The 17,296-nt window shown below is 53.9% G+C and overlaps 1 protein-coding gene across 1 annotated transcript in view; it reads right to left on the minus strand.

Annotated features, from left to right (window-relative positions):
- The window catches only part of CDK18 (cyclin dependent kinase 18), a 40,340-nt gene that overhangs the window by 13,491 nt on the left and 9,553 nt on the right, over positions 1-17,296 (minus strand). Inside the window, exon 2 of the mRNA XM_054804075.1 lies at positions 5,148-5,302. Within this exon, the coding sequence (XP_054660050.1) occupies positions 5,148-5,271 (124 nt within the window). The 5' untranslated portion in view covers positions 5,272-5,302. The remainder of the gene's footprint in view (positions 1-5,147; positions 5,303-17,296) is intronic.

A 17,296-nucleotide genomic window follows, 5' to 3' on the forward strand; every position in this document is an offset into this window, starting at 1 on the left:
TGAGCAGGGCTGGGACCTGGCCGCAGTTTGCTCATCTGATGGATGAGAGGTGGCAGGCAAGTGACCTGGGAAAAGATGCGGTTTTGTGCCATGGTCACTGGGGGAGCAGGGGACCTGCGAGCTAAGGGATGCAGGGTGTCCTCAATAGACAGCCCGCACCTAAGGGACGGGTTCAGCCCACGCCTCTGGGCTCGGGAGCATCTGAAACAGTGCCGGGAGTTTTTGGGCAGACAAACAAGAATGAGGCACAGAGTCATCCCCTTCTCCCAGGACCACCGTGGGACTCTGGTCCCTGTCCCTTTCTGCCATCTGTCTGTGCAGGAACAGTTAGGAAACTTACCCTGAATTAAGCACAGGTATAAAATTAATGTGGATCAATTAAACTGAATCAAATCTTTTTATCTTGCTCACTTCCTAAGCAAATTATCGGAAAAAACCCCCTTAAAGGCCATTTAAAATCTGAGTGAACAGAGTTCAACTAATCCACTTTAAATGATAGTTCGGGCGAATTTGTGCTGGTTCCCACAGGTAAACAAACCCAGAGTCTTGGAAAAAGATGCAGCCTGTCCCCAAAACCTGCAAACCGGCAGCACTGCCTCTGAACCAGCAGCCCAGGCAGGTCAGTGTCAATCCCTCCTCATCTGCAAGAGCATTAGAGGTAAAGCCAGACATAAGGTGACAACCTGGACATTCTAGCACATGCAAGGGGGAATGGGGTATGCAGAAGACGTGAACTAGCACAGGATGGGACAAATGCATAAAAATACACAGAAGACTTGCAGAGATGAGGGGAATGGTGTTTTGGCTGCCCTGGGGCCAGGCGGGATGTGCCAGCCCAGCGCATCCTGTGCCACCGTGAGGTGCCCACAGCACCCGGGGATACCCCGTCCCGCAGAGATGCTCTCACAGGGCTGGGGTTGCCCCCGGGCTTGGAGAACCTTGTCGGGTACTCACAGGAGGAGACGTGAAGCTGTGGGCGTGCAAACGTGAGGGCCTGTTTGATTCTGCTCGGCATTTCATGTGGATTATGGTGAGCCCTGACACTCTGCAAATAATGAGGCTGCATGGGATATCAAAGCAAATTAAAGTGAGACCACAGACACAGCGGCTGCCTTTGACGAGCCTCCCGCCTTTTTTTATAAATATATTTAAACACTGTCTCTGCCAAAAGAAGCTTTGATCTCCCAAGGAAAGGGGCCAGAACCCTTCACTGCTTGCCTGACTTATAACTTTTAATTACTTTGCTAAGTGTGAACTCTCCTCTCAAAGCTCTGTTACACTCACGAGGCAGGGCTGCACTCAGCTCTTGGATTATTCATCCTCCTTCCTCCCCCTCATCATCACTTCTTTGTGGCCTTGGACTCCAAAGGCCAGATTTGGCTCTGATTTATGCCATTGCAAACTGGGAGTTACGCAGGCTTTGCAGCCCGAACACTGAGACCTTATTTGGCTTCAGAGGACAGACCAGGCAGTAGCTGGTTTGGGGCGAAGCCTTGGCATAAATATGAGCTATCGCTGGATGCCACCGGCTCTTATCAAAGCAAATGGGAGCCACCAAGACCTGATACCTCTGAAAATCTGGAATACAGAGAGGAATGTGTGACTGGGGAAGCCTGGGAAGAAAGGAAAGAGCCCTTAACGTGAGGCTGGAGCAGCCATGGAGAAGGTTCCCTGTCTCCGAGGATGTGGAGATGGTGCTGGCCTCTGTCAAGGACATCAGATATTGCACAGTGCCCAGCCTGGGCTCTCCTTAACCCAGGGGCTTCCTTCCACCTCTGCCTCTGCAACTGAGCAGCCGCCGTGGCCGAGGAAAGGCTGTGCTGCCCGGGGAGGGATGCACGGCATGGTGGGGGGGTGTCGGACACCCCACGGTGGGCTGTGAGCAAGTTAGGCTCCGACCAGAGGCACCCCCTTTGTCTCTCTGCATTGTCAGACTCCATCAAGGTGACATTGCCCAGGACGGGAAGTGTCCAGGCTGGAAAGCTGTTTGCTTTTCCATTTGCCAGCTCTTGCTTCTCTCAGGCCTCATTTTATCAGCCTCTGTGGGTGAGGTCACGAGAATTACGGGATGCAGAGGACAGAGCTGGGGATTCCCCACCGCACCACCAACAGACGAGGCAGGTTTCTACCCACGAGAAGGCCTTGCCTTGTCCCGTTGCCAGAGTCAGAGCAGCTCTGCACATGCTCTTGGAGCATCTCATGAGAAGGTCTTCTCGTCTCTGCATCACTGCCCTCCCCAAGGACAGGCGCAGGCACTCACAGCCACCCAGGTGTAGGATTTGCAGACGGCCATGACCTGTGAATGCTGATAACCTGTGATTTCTGACGCTGGAGGAAAAATAAAAACTGCAAGCAATTGCCTGAGGAGCTGTGTGAGGTGATGAAAGGAAAAATGATGTGCTGATCTCTGCTGTGATTAGCACTCTTGTCTGGAACGAGTGATCACAGTGCCCGAACTGTCGTGGGTCATCCGCTCACATGGAGGAAAAGCTCACTGCAGCGAGCCTGCCTGCCACGCAGACGGCAGAGACAGCCCCAGGGGCACGTTCAGAGATCCTGACCGAGGAAGGTGAAACCTGAAGCAAAGCCTTCCCCTGTTTCATGGAGAAGAGAAGCAGCACAAGAGTGCGTGCCATGGCTCTAGTCTCAGCTCTGCTACCAGTTTCCTGTACGGCCGTAGCAAAGTCGTTTTGCCTCTCTGCACCTTGATTTCTCCATCTGTGAAATGGAGGAGACCAACACCTCAGAGGTAACTGCTGCTGCCCTGAAGTCAGAGCCCTCTCCAGACCAGGCAGCTCCCAGGAGGTCCAAACCTCACCACCAAACCCTGCAAAATAGCACCTTGCACATAACCCCCCCTTCTCATCCCCTCCAGCACCGCCAAAACGATCCCGTCCCCCTACACATCTGAAGCATCACGCTCCCTAATGCCTCCTCACCCCGGGGTGCTGGGGCTCGCGTGTCCCCCCCAGCTCTGCCCGCCCCCCCCGGCACCGGTGCCTCCACCTTCCCTCCGCTGAGCCCCCGCCAAGTCCTCTTGGCACAGGGCTGTGGGCAAAGAGCTCCCAGCCACGAGGGGTTTATTAAACGGCCGAAGAGATCCCTCAGACAAATGTGGCTGTCAGGGCTCTTCGTAAACAACAGCCGCGGCCGGCAGGAGATGGAGATTAAGGGCGCTGTGGAGGTGACTTCTCGGGGTTGTTTACAATCCCCAAGGGAAACGTAATCAAGAGATCTTGGGCAGGAGCGAGCAGCTCGGGGTGGTGGGTACGGCAGGGGCAGCGCGTTTTGCCCGTGCTGCGTGGGAGAGGGCTCGGGTGCAAACGGGGAACCGCGCGCCAGGGTGGGGGGGCACCAGGAGCTGTGGCAGGGGCCAGGTGGGGACGGACGTAGCGACTGGTGGGGCTGGCACCGGGGCGTCCCGTAGCAGCACGTCCCGTATCCCACGGGGTGCCCCTGATGCATTCCTGGGTCCAGGCAGGAGGATCTCCTAACCATTCATACCACGGCACGGTCTAGGTACTGGTCCAGCCTCTACCCACAGGGTTGGGAATGTCCTCGGTCCCGGCCCCAGGCTCAGTCCACTTTGACTTTGCTCCTACTCTTTCCCGGCTACCTCCAGAGCGAGACCAAAAGCCGGGGACAGGGGGGATAGGCAGATGCTGCATGCATTGGCTTGCCATTCAAGGGCAAACGAAGAACCGTGACCGAAGCTTCATTAAAGCAGAAGGGGGAAATCACCTCTCTGACAAAGCCTTGGTTTGCACAGCGGAGCTAACGAGCCCAGGCTCAGACATCCCAGAGCAGAGGTCTCCCAAGGAAGGCAACAGCAGCAGCAGCTGTCAGTGCCCAGGACTTTCTTGGCCTTGCACCGTTTTATCCCCACAGCTTCTGCACATCTAATTAAGGGCTCAAGTCTAATTATAGCCCTCACTGCTTGCTAGGGTGTGAGGGGAGGTGTGTGTGGGGGAACGGGGAAGGAAGCCATGAAGGGATGCTGTTCAGGGCAGCCTGTGCGTCTGGAGGGATGAAGAAGAGCGTCAGGAGCTGCAGCAGTGAGGAAAGACAGGTCTAAATTAGGTTACTGCATCTCTCCTTGCAGGCAGGTTAGCTGGCAGCGACACGATCCCTCCCTGCTGGGGCAGGTGCAAGTGCCAGGCAATTACATCACGGCCTCAGCCCCTGCTTGCAGCAAAAGTTTCTAGCAACTGTGGCCGCAGGGAGAGGGGAAAAAGAGCCTGACCGTGACCTGAGTGGAGCTGAGGGCACCAACACATGAACGGGCTGGCCTGTGGCAAAGCGAGTTGTTTTGGTAGGAGGCACCAGCAAACACACGACGTGATCACCAGGAGCGGTTCAGCCTTGCACCCGCAGCAGCGAATTTACCCCTGGATGAATCAAGTCTAACTTTATCAGGTTTCCAAATGCCCGCCTCTCAGCGGCTCTGCCTGCTTGTCCATGCACGGCCACCTTGGCGCGATCTGCTCCCAGTTTATGCCTCGAGCACTGCCTCTCCCTTGATATGCCCAGCTCTGCCTTGATATACCCACAGCCGGAGACAGCAGAGCCTGTCCCAGCCTGCAGTGAGGCGGCTGCTTTGTTTGCACAAAGGATGTGCCCTGTTCAGCTCACGGAGGTGTTAACCCTAAACCTCCCTGCTCCCTGGGACCTTGAAAACCGCAGGAGAAGGCTGTGCGTTGGGAGCAAAGGATGGTTCAGTGAGCCCCAGACGCTGCCCTGAACAGAGAGAGCAGCCCCTTTGGCGTGGTGGAAGTGTCAGCCCTGGAGAGGGCTCAAACCCCGCTGTTACTTTTGGGTGGGCAGGAGGAGATCCCACGCTTTCCCCCTCCCGACCTTAACCGCAGATGCGTCATTCCTCTCCATTTTGTGCAAATACCTTTCCCTCCTCTAAGGCTTTCCTTATGCAAGTATAAATCTCTCTTCAGATCAGATTTAATGACAAGGTGTTATTAATCCTGCTGGATAGATGGGGAAAGCAACACAGACAAAGGGGCAGTAACTTTCCACACGTCAACACACCCAGAGAAAGGCTGGAGGGGCTGGCGTGGAGATGCTTGCTGGCAGCGCTGACCCCAGATGCTCCCGACCAGCCCCAGCACCGTGGCAGGGGCCCGGGGGCTCCTTACCTTCATTCCTCCGGTTGTTGAGCTGGTTGAACTGCTCCGTGAACTCCGTCAGTGACTCCTCGATGGTCTCTGTCCGCGGAACCGAGAGTGAGAACCTCCGCTTGAAATTTTTCATCTTGTTCATTTTACCTTGTGCTGCGAGGGATGGCAGAGCCCTGTGGGGAAGGGGAGAGAGCAGGCTGAGAGGGGTGGACGATGCACAGGATGGGCCCCCAGCCCCACAGCTCCTGCTCTTTGGGGCTGGCAGCACCCCGATCCAAACTTCCCCCGCTGGGAATCTGCAGGGGTCCCTGGGGACATCCTCTTCTCCGAGGCACCGCTGCTGTGTCAGAGCAAAAGAGGAGCCACGTGGTCACCAGGGCAATCAGGTTCTTCATGAATTTAAGAGCTGACTGTGGTCAAGAGGTGCAGGGGGCTTTTTCTGAGTGAGTTACCGGAGATGAGCCCAAACCCATGAAAACCAACACAGGCTGTGCCTTACAGCATGCTTGGAAAGTCCAGGAATGCCTGGAACAGGGAAAAGCAGGGTAGAACTAGAAGGAAAGCAAGAAAAAGTAAACGGTGACGGAAAAGATTCAATACCGCGCTCATCCCTGTACAAGGAGGCACCTCTCCCCCGGCAGTTTGGGCTCTGCTTTGCCCTTGCAAGAAAGACTTCCTGAGCCCGCAGCAAAACGCTGAGCGGAGCCAGTACCGGCCAGGGGGGATCCCTGAGAGCCACAGCGAGGGGAGATGCTTTGAGCTCACAGCTCGCTCACAAGCTCTTGAATGACTCACCCTGTACGGGCATTAGAATTGCCTTAGCCAGGGATCTGATTAAAGCAATAAAACCCTTAAACGAAGAAAACCCTCAAGGGGCACATGGCGAAGCGTGCTGGGTCTGAGCAGCCACACAAGCAGGCTGAGGGAGCTCACTCCGGGCATCCTGGAGCCACACGCCGCTTTGCCTTTCCTACTCCGGCTCTTGCCAGGCCTGTCTGTAGCTCGGCAGCTCAGACGGGACCGGGCTGCAAGCGCCGTCTGTGCACGGTTTGGCCGTTAGCACCAGCCCTGCGGCACTCGGTGTTATTCCTCCTGCCCAGCACAGACCTAGCAAACAGCCAACGCTCCCTGCGCCCCGGACCTGCGAACATCAGTGTCTCACCCCCACCCAGGCACAGCTCTGCCCCTCCCAGTCCCAGGCCCGAGGAGGTTTGGGTCTGCCCCTCTCCCCTTCCCAGTCTGAGGAGCGTAGGGCTGCTCCTCCACCAGCCTTTATCGTCTCAACCCTCCTCTACCCTGTCTGGGGGGGATTTCCACTGGGCAGCACCGGACTCCTTTAATGCTACTCTCATCCACCAGCCCAAGGGAGGATCTTAAGGGGAAAATCATCCCTTGGTACCAAACAGGCATCGAAAGCTACACAGAGCCGTTTTTTCCTGCACCGACAGACACATACCATGACTTCTCCTACACCCCTGGAGCAGGTTGTCCCCCCTACTCCTGGGTGTCCCCCCTGCAGCTGAGCAGCCAGCCCCCTTCCCTGGCTCTCCCCACTCCTTCCCAGCCCCCTCTGGGGCTTATCAGCACAAACAAACGGTGATCACATTCCAGACTGATGCGATCAGACATAGCATCCGGGGCTAATGCATCGCGTCGCCAGGGCAACGGAAACACTTGGGTTGACATGCCTGCATCTGAAAGCTTAAAAGATTATCTGTCAGCAATATAAACACTCTGTTTGTGTGTCTGCCATGCTCTGCTGTGAGCCGTGGCACCCTCTGTGGGTGCAATCCCCTGAAAATCCCTGGGATACACCTGAATGCTGGGGACTCACACCCCTCAACTATCCCCACTCATCTCCCACCTTTAATGCTGCAAAAACCTAAAGCTGAAGGCTCGCCAGGAATGCTTGTGTACCTGGAATCATGGCTGGGGTATCTGGCCGGGGGTGGGAAGGGAGGCTGGAGGCTGCTTTGAGTTGCAAAGCAGGCAGGAGGATGCCAGACACATTCAATTCAGGCTTCAGACATTCAAATGTCTTCTCAGCGCTACAGAAACATGCTTTGACAACAAAGATGCTGGCACTAGTGAGTGCTGCATTAACAAAGTCTCCATGCTGGTGCTTTCCTCACGGCCAGGAATAAAGTCTCCAAGCAGTGCTGTTCCTTCTGAGGGGACAGCAGAGCTTGACACTTGCTTTGGACACCATTTCCCAGCCCATGGCTCTGACCTGGCTCCCTACCTTGCAAGCTAAGCAAGTTTTGACCGAGGCACTGCCGGTGCGTGGAAATGCCGCTAGTGTTGCAGGAAATGCCGCTAGTGTTGCAGGCACCCAAGGAACTAAACGGACCTGAAGCGTTTTGCTCCGGCTGTGCGAGCTGACACTGCTAAAGTGGCACCAGTAAAAGCTACAGAGGCTCCCGTGCTAGGCACTGTTTTACTCCCAAACAGGAAACAGGAGCTCAGGGGAAATCCATGATGCTCCCAGCAGGTACATCAGAGGCTCAAACAGAAGACAATCTTTCCACATTAATGTTCAGATAAGCCCCAGTGATTATTCTTTCAAATGAGGGCATAAGCAAGTTTCCACACATCTCTGGTGAAGGTTACACTAATGAACTGCACTCTGGCAGCATCCTGAGCGACCCTTGCACGTGTCCGTAACACTGGAAGTGCAAGGACACGCTGGCAGCAGCAAGTGCTGCAATTACCTGACTTCAAACCCACCTGAAGATACCGGGCTGCCCTCACTAGAAACTGGGGAAGAGAGCAAGAGTTGCACGAGATGGCCCCTCACCAGTCCCCCAAGATGCTTAAATCACAGCTGGGAGAGGAAGGCTTGGTGTTTCGAGAGAGTTAGCAATGCTGTGCAGCCCTTACAGTGGATGAGAGAAGTGTATCCAAATCCTGGATAACCCACTCGCGGGACCAAGGAGGACAAATCTCAACTCTGAGCACCATCCCCTTTCCTGCCCTTTTGGAAAGGGCACCCTGCCTGGGACTGGGAGGGACTGGGCTGGAGGGCTGGGGGCTGCTGCAGAGCTGCTCAACCCCCCCACGCCTGCCATGCCCTAAGGACAGCAGTGACCCTGCCGCGCTGGGGACACAGTTCCACCCTGGCAGGGAGTGGCACGGGATGGTCAAGAGAGCAAGCCACAGCGCAGGACCAGGCGGCCGCAGAAAGATGCTCAGCAATCCCCGCTCTGACAATCCCCGCTCTGACAATCCCCCACCCCGCCAATCCGTAACGGCCCTCGACTCCAGGACCGGAAAGATACAGGGAATATAAAAGATACTCCACGTGCAGGTGAATGAAGAAGCGGATGAGGGGAAGATTCCTTCCCGTACACTCACCCTTCTCAAAACAGTGCGAATGGTTTAGAAGGCAAACGCCTTAGCGCCAACAAAAATTTGTGCTCCACAAATTGCAGTCTGAATCCTTCCCCTCCTTGCCACCCACTGCAATGCCAGCAGCTACAGGCTGCTAAATATAAACCTCCTTGGAGAGGAAGTGGGGTGGGGGTAAAAATAGCACCGACATCGCTAGCTACCTCTCCTGCTATGCACAAGCCTGCCCTGTGCTCATTATCTTTACGGCTCTGCGCAATTGTGGCCGTTTTTTCCAGCTAGACCTGGACCTACTCGGCAGCTGGTGACGGGGTTTACATTAATGTATTTGTCAGCTGGAATTTCTGGGATTGCTCTTGTTCTCAGCCTTCCACTCCTCCCGGAGAGGAATCCAGCCTGTCCTGACTGACCATTGGGATCCAGGTGCCCTAAAGCTGGGATTTGTTCCCCTCCCACAACCTGCGTGCTAGAAGGCTGCAGCACGTCGTGTGGGGCAGGTGGTACGGGGTCCCCGGCGCGCACCCCTCCCTAAACGCTGCCCTGGGCAGCACCCCGGGGTGTGAGGGGCTTCATCCTCCCTCCAGCTGCATTTCCTCAGAGAGAAGGCGTCCCCTTTTACAGCTAAACGGAGCAGCCCAGCCCTCTCCCCCGGCACAAATTTCAAAGGAAGAACTGCTAGCGACCGCCTCTTGTTTCCACCACATTTAGTGTACTAAAGGAAGTGGAGGCATTTATTGACTTTCTGAGAGAAAGTGACACTTGCTAAGCAAAGCAATGACATCACTTGTTTTACAGCCTGAAGGATCTCAAAGGGAATTACAGCAACCTCTGAACTGTAGTCATCTCTGGGATGGAAGAAGCCGGCTGATTAACGACATGCAGAAACATGACGTTGCATGGTAGGACATGAAAGGCAGAAGCAGTCTAAAATGGCAATAAGGAATTTAGGCATCAACGGGCAAAAATGAAATCTCTCAGGATGGTATTTGGCCAAGGAACAGGGATTAAAGCCAGCAGTGTGAATGATCTGCATTTACTGTAATATAGTCAGATAGTAAATACTTGGCTAAAACACTTCAAAGAGCCCAAAGCTGAATCCCATCAGGAAAGCTCATCACATGATCAAGACAAGATGTTAACGATTCTTTAAACACTGCATTCAAAGCCGTATCCGCTGCACTAGCAATAACCGCGCTCACTATTTTTCAGTGCACTATTCCCATAGGCATTCGGGCTGTCACTGTCCACATGAATCTCTCTTGCATTTGTACAGCAAAACCCTCTGGCTCTCTGCTGTGGAATTCAAGAGACAGGTATTTTAGGCACAGACAAGCCCTCATCAGCGTATGAAACTGTCCCCTTTCTCCTTCAGCATACTGCAGGGACTCGGAAGCAAGGCTTTCAAGCAATAACCACTTTATTGCTTTTCACAAATGATAAGTGGCTCCATTTTTTTCTTACCATTTTAACAGACTCCTGTCCCCATTTCCCAGCTGAAAGGGTAGAAGGCTTGGAGGAAATAGTATGCTTTTTTTAAGCTTTTTTTTTTTTTATCCCCAGAGAGATTAACAGTTGTGTTTACAGGGCAAAATGAACAGTCCTATTCAGCAGTTACGGCTCACGCTTCTAGCTATTAGGTAGCATTGATTCATTCCTGCAAGTATCAGAGAAATGGTGAATTCTGCTTGTAGAGCCTTATTTGCTCTGCAAACACGGCTATCATGCAACGCTGCATGTGGTTACAGGGCTAAACAAACAGGGAATGGAGGCACCACTTGAATACGTGCCCCTCCTCACATGGCAAGGCACGGAGACAAAAGTCAGACCCGACAAAAGCTCACCAGCGCAGCCCATGTGCCAAGCAGTCCTCTCCTCCGGCCAGCAGCAGGTCTCTGCTTTGCCCGGCTGATGTGCTCCCTGCCAGGCTCCAGCACAGAGGAGGGGCAGAGGAAGGTAGCATGAGCTGCCAAGATCGCTGCGTGCAAGCGATGGGAAAGATTTCATCCCTTCCATGGTGCGCATTCCTGTGCAAACAGGAGCTCAGCACAACTCGAATTCCTCCTCCGCTCTGAATTTCCTCGGCAGCGCCAGAGCCAGGTCCTCTGGAGGTGTATGAAGGGCATGGGGAGAGATTTGGGGCTGTTCTGGGGAGTCAGAGGGAAATTACAGCACGCTGGGGATTACTCTAACATACCCTAGGGGCGATGCTGAATTTCCTGCAGCAGCTGGGAATCCTACCGGGGCAAGGTCGGAGGGGCAGGGAGGGATATCAGCCCCCGACCACCAAATGAACGTCTCCTCGGCTGCTCAGCTGTCGGGATGAAATCCTCCCTGGGGTAACAAGCTCCCAGATGCTCCCTCCCGACGACACACGCTGCAAGGCACGGTCCGAGTGCCGGGGTAGATTAGTTCAGATGGACACAGGCTGCTCTGAGCTGCAGCGAGGACCGGCATGGCCCTGGAGAGCCTCCGCGTTGGGCAGAGGACCTTGCCCATCAGATAGAGCGATTTGCACAATTATTGTCCCCAAAAGGTGAGTGATGAGGGGAGAGAGCCAGGCCAGCTCTCCTCCCTCCACATCTGCCTCCCGCCACTCAGCTCCGCTATTCAGGGGGCCCGACATTTCCCTCCTACACGGGGAGCAAAGCCCACGCCAGGAGGTCAAGGTCCTGCGGGGAAGGGAGTGCAATCAATTCATATTAATCTACAGGAGGCCTGTAGCAAACAGCCAGACCGTCATCCCAGGGCAGCGGCTGCTGGGCATGATTGAAAAGGGAACTTTGGGTCTCCAGGGAGTCAGTCCAGCCTCGCGTTGCAATTTTTTTTCCTCCTGTACTACTGGCTTCCATGATTACAGCAAATGCACTGCACTAGGAACGTGATTACGGCAGCCAGGAGATCACTGTCGCCCCTTCTCATGTCTGCAGTTTGGAGGAGGCTTGGGAGGAAAAATGATCCTGTAGCAAATGCACAAGACTGGCTTCCACTCTGGCTCTGACCCTCTCGGCGTGCCTCGGTTTCCCCAGCTATAAATCAAGAATGACGACACAACCTTCCTCCCTTCCAGTTTGTTTGCATTTTCCTCGGTTGTGAGACCCTTGCAGGCAGAAGCCTGGTTTGGGGGGTGCACAGCACCCAGCACGACCGCGTTTCCATCCCTCATTTGCAGCATTGCAATTACTCCTCGGTAAGTTGTTGTTAAGAGACAATGACGCAGGCAAAGCACAAGCCGCATGGAGCACGTACAGACCTCTGAGACTCAAACAGACACGAAGATAGCCTGGGAAGGGTGAATGCTACGGAAAACTTCCTGCAAGCCCAGACTTCGGAGACTTTATAACCTGTACTTGATGCACGGGTGAGAGTGGGAAGGAAAGCCGTTTCGCTAGATGCGCATTTCCACTCTCGTTTGTCCCAGTCCTGACAATGAGCCCAGTAACAAGAGCACACAAAGGAGGGTTGTTCTGCCTTTGTGTATTTTGCCTTTCTCTGTGTCCGCAGCCCTGTGCGGTGCAGTCAGCAGTTCTCACTTGGCTCTTCCCGGCTCTTGGTGAGATCAGGGCAGCTCCGAGGAAGGCATTAAAATGACGGTCATTATTCCAGCAGCCTCAAAACACTAGGCACTTATTCCTCAGCCGAGGCTAACCTGAGAAAAGTGTCCAGTGTTCGGCTGGAACAACAATAGACTGCTAACAGCCAGTTTGTCCACCACAGCCATCCCAGCCACGGGTGGGAGCTCAGTGCTCACATTGTCTGGGAGCCCTCAAGGTGGTCGTGTCAGTGTTTCTATGGTACGTCCATCGTCTTCAGGGGATGAGCGGTCCGGACTCGCAGCCGCTGTAGATCAGCAGATCCCCTGCTCCAACCCATCCATCACTGCTGGTTTGCACCAGTGGAAGGGCAGGCAGCGGGAAATGAGTCTCAGGAAAAGTGCATGGCTTTCCCCTGGAGCCCAACGCAACTGCGTTTGGCTCTGAGACAGAGACGCTCCCTTCGAGACTCAGTTTTGCTACGGCAGCTATCTAAGTTACTGAGACTTAATTTATGGTCGCTCGGGAGCTCAGGGTGCGCGTCCCACTGGCAGCATTCGCCGTGACAGCAGCACTGTCTCGCTCGTACGGCGGTGCTAGACCACGACCCAGGAGACCCGGGCTGTGATGTGACGCTTGGGAGCAAAGAGCTGTGCTGGGATTGCTGGGGCAGCACCGCTTTCCAGCTCAGGTATGCTCCTGGAGGTGCTGCTGATCCGCTTCACGACATTTGGCCGTTCTCTGCCCTTTTCCATGACTCACTTTCTCCTTTCATCCTTTTACTACGCAGCAGCCGCGTCCTTCACAACAAGCATCACGCTATGTGTACACCAAGCTCCTAACGCAGTGAGTAGCTACTGCAATATCAACACAAGTAATTACTGAAGAGGAACGTTACCAGCAAAGGCCAGCCTGGTCCTTGCCTTTTATGACACTCAACCGATTATTGACTGACAATTAACTAACACAATCCAAGCTGGATCCGAGGCAGATTGGCTCTTCTTGCTACACCGCAGGGACCTCGCTGTGAAGCCTGCGTGCTCTTCATGAGCTCCTTGGAGACCTTTTGTCCCGTGTTTCCCTCTCCCAGCATCACCTCCCCGTTACCTGGCTGTCATGTCACACCCCAAAAGTGACGGAGGCTCCTGAATATACAAGCACAACCAAGAAAGCGTTGGTGGATCCTGCTGAATGAAAGACACTCCAGAAACACAACCCAAGCCCTGTCATCCCCACGGCGGGCAGCCAGCTTTCCCAGGTGGCTGGGAGAGACAGCAAAGAGGGTGCCAGCTTCCAGCTGCCAAAGACAGACATTCTCAGTAACACAAAACCTCTTATTTTCTCTCCCAGGAGTGTTTAACCTGTAGCTGAGGCTGTCAGCACCTGCCCTTCTCTTATTGCTAGATGGGAAGGAGGATCTACGTTGCAGGAGAAGATCCCTGGTGCAGGAGAGACCAAGTCCCACTGAGCGACCAAGTCCCCCAGCGACGTCCCCACCACGCCTGCAGCTCCGTCCGGCTGGATGAAGCTGTGCAACGCTCTCATCCCCACGCTCCCACAGCATGGCATATGTAAGCTCTGCTGGCTTCTTAATTGCTATTTTCTTTCCTCCTTTTCCTTTTTTTTTTTTTTTTTAATTAGAGCTTTCCTTCTTTCCCCAGCCCACGTAGAGCTCCCAGAGCTGCAAGCTGGTCTGCGACTGCTGTGCAGACAAGAGCTCGTGGAAAGCCAGGCTTCACGTTCCCTGCAGTGGTCAGGACGAGCCAGGATAAGTTGCCTCCTCCTCTCTCCAACAGAAAATACTGGAATTTTCCTCCTGTGACCCATGATTTCACCTTCCACCTAAGACCTCTCTTTCTGGCACGTGAGAACAAGGCTGAAAGGATGGTATCAGTGCAAAATGAGGACTGAAATGGGTTTCTTCGGCTTTGACCTGCTGCCCAGGGGTGCGATCACAGCTCAGCTGGCACCACGCTGCCTCAGCTCCACGGGGACAGCTGAGCAGAGGGATCGCACAGTCCTGCTGCCCGGGTCCCCTTTCTGAAAGCATTCCTAGGGAGGGTATTTAAAGAAACAGAAATTACATCCTGTACACCCAATAGTCACGTGGAATTTGTGAAACGCGGCTACCTCTGGTGCAAAGAAAAGGAGGGGGGCAGCAACCAGCGCACAATGGAAAGGTGAAGGGAAGAAATGAAACCCAGAGCATCGCGAAAAGTCTTACCAGAGGGAACCTGGTATCAAAGGATCTTGTCAGGACCTAATTTCCCAGAAAAACAGAAAATGGTTTTAATATAAACAGAAGCACAACATTTATAAGAAGCAGCACCACCACAAGCACTCAAAGCAATTAAGAGCTCGGCATTTCGCCATGCATTTTCTGGGAGAGTTGCAATGCACGGAGTCCAGCTTGCCTTGCTCTACCCTGATAAACCGCACTTACAACAGGGCCGAGACTCCTGCCAGTTGTGCTCTGCCATCGGTAAATACCTGGCAACGGGAGGAGGAGCTGGAGAGACTGTACAACCAGCTTCGTACGGGATTAACACCCCTTCCTCCCCCGGCAAGCTCCCAGCTCAGATCCAGCAGCTCTTCGGAGCCCACACCGCTAATGAACCAGCCCCCGCTGCCCTCGGACGGATCTTTCTGCAGCAATAGGAAAAGAAAGGAATGAAAGGGGACGGTGCTCCCGACCTGCTGCTCCCCACCCCGGCACAGTTTACAGTACCAGCTACGGACGGGGTTTCTCCCCAGGACCGTGCTCTGGAGCAGCGGTACCACTGTTTGGCATTAGGCACATAAAACTCTTTGCAGCAGGGTTTCAAATCTGTTTTATTTAAAGCTCTGGAATAGTCACATGGTAGTAAGGTAGTGAGCAAACACTGCAAGTCTACTCTGCCAAGGATTGCACTAATCTGGTATTTAATCTTAAACCAGTTGTGCACCCATCCTTGGAGGGCTTTGCGCACGTGTGTGTATGGATTTCTCCCTCAGATGTGAGGGAAATGCAGCCCCACAGGTAGGGAGCAGAACGAGCCAACGCTTGAGGAACCAGAGGATTTCAAAGCACAGCACAAACTGTAATTACTTTTGGCATCCCCATCTCCCCCATAATGGGAAGAGTAATGCTGCGATGTCTTTTATCCAGACCCTTCCTTATCACGATTACCGCAGTGGTGCTTGGAGCCCCAGCCGGGGGTGAGACGTGCGGGTGGGCATCCATGTGATCTTCCTGGCTTGGCTTTGCTTCCCAGACCCCGAGCCCCCACTTTGTCCTCACGCTGAGAGAAGGGATTGCTCAATTCCTCGCTCCAGCTGGTGCTCAGGGACATCTCCTCTACTAAGCTGCCATCAAGGCTGGAGGAAGGCAGGAGATTTAAAAAGCCTCCTGAACCAAGAGGTGGCTGCCAGGGATCCCAGTGCGATAGGAGCACTGTTTTGAGGCAGCAAACTTGGCAAGAGCTGCGCGTTGCTGCCTAGACGCCAGGCTTTGAGACACTCTTGCATCAGCACGAACAGCCTCCAGGGATGGTTCTCCCTTGCCCCTGGCCCGTGCACATGCACCACCCCGAAAGCCGACAGTGCTTTGCCTGCCTCGGGGGACACACGACTTGTGCCCTGCTGTGCAAACTCTTAAAGCTGCTCCTGTACAGAAGGATTTCGCCTGCTCCGCTGTCCCCTGTGCTCTCTCCCTCTCCCCATTTCAACATCCCAAGTTTTTCTCTGTGATCTGAAGGGAGCCGAGTGTCCCTGCTATTCCTTCTCTGGCTTCTCCGATCTCAGCGCTGATACCACCGCCAATAACACTACACTCCTTATTTTTGCACGTGAAGCATTTCCACTTTGCAGAGAGCCAGGGGTTGGGCAGCACGGTGAAAACCAGACATTGTCTGGGCCACGTGCAGGGAAGGAATAGTGCAGAAACAAACTCCAAAAGAGATTTTCACAGTAGCAAATGTCTCAGGGAACAACTAGTGAAAGCAAATGAAGCAGATCCTTAAATAGTCCCGCTCCGCTTAGGATCTGACTAGTACAATGAACATTACGTGGGGGCCTCCCCCAGATGTGCGGCAGCTTCGCACGCCTGAAATCTGGGAATGCCAACCGGGTTGGACGCGTGCCCATATTGCAAAAACCTTCTCAGTAACTGTCTTGCCTCCTCCACCAGCTTCCTTAGAAAGAGCTGGGAGAGAAGAAAGCAGGAGACTGGTCTGAGATGCAGACACATCCTTCCCTTTGCTCCTCACCCTGACGTCCTCAGGGGCACCTCCCACCCGTGGGCAGCCCAGGACAGGGATGTGCTTGCAGATCAGACTCTCCCAGTACGTCCGTGCTGTACCTCCTCTGCTCAGGAAGCTCTTTATCAGGTATTCTGCACCAGCACCACCATTTTCCTTAAACACAGGGATGCCACAAGGAGGCTGTGGGATTGCCCAAGAGCCCAGCCCAGGCCCTGTGATGGTGCAATCTCTCCAGGATCCCAAACCCAGTGAGATGCTGCCTTCCAGGAAACCTCTGTGCCTGGGAGCAGCGCACGCTTCCAGGACATCCTCCGCCATCCTTCTGCACTGCCTGGGGACACCTACCTCCCTAATATCCCTACCCCACCACAGCTAAGCACCACCATGACTACGACATTTTCATGTTAAACCAAACACGGACACGTCTGGATACCAAACAGAGGTATCCCAGATGAAACATGTATAAACAGATTAAGCATGCCGCAGTGCCTGCGAACCTTTGCTCACTTCCCTATGGAGGGCAACATTTCATGCATATCTGGGCACTCGGCGAGAACACATTGTTTAGATAAACCTTGTTCCTTGTTAAACTGTAAATAACATCTGTTTTGCCAAGCCAAGCCAAGCCCCAGCTTGCCACTCGGTGTCCTGAAAGTTGCAATGTCAGTCATGGGAATGGCAGACAAAGCAAGTATATTTGGTGGGTTTTAAAATAAAGAATGTATCTCTTTTTTTTTTTCTTTTTTTTTTTAAACTCATTTTTCCACTTCTCTCTTCACTCCCAGCCCACCTCCCCCCTGCGCTTTAACAACCATCGCAACTCTCATCGCGTACTGGTTGAGTCCCCCACACAGCTGCCCGCAGCTCTGGTGTCCTTGACAAGCTGGATGGGTTTCTGCACGAGCCTTGGAAACTGGGGGAGATAAGAGAGCCCAGCGGGAGATAAACAGAGTCAAAGAGAGTGAGGGAGAGCGATCTCTTGCAGGAAAACATATGGTTGGACTCGCCGGTCCTTGGACACTGTTAGGAAGAGATAGGTGCTGGGCTG

This window comes from Grus americana, chromosome 25, assembly GCF_028858705.1.
Source record: "Grus americana isolate bGruAme1 chromosome 25, bGruAme1.mat, whole genome shotgun sequence".
Taxonomy (NCBI): Eukaryota; Metazoa; Chordata; class Aves; order Gruiformes; family Gruidae; genus Grus; species Grus americana.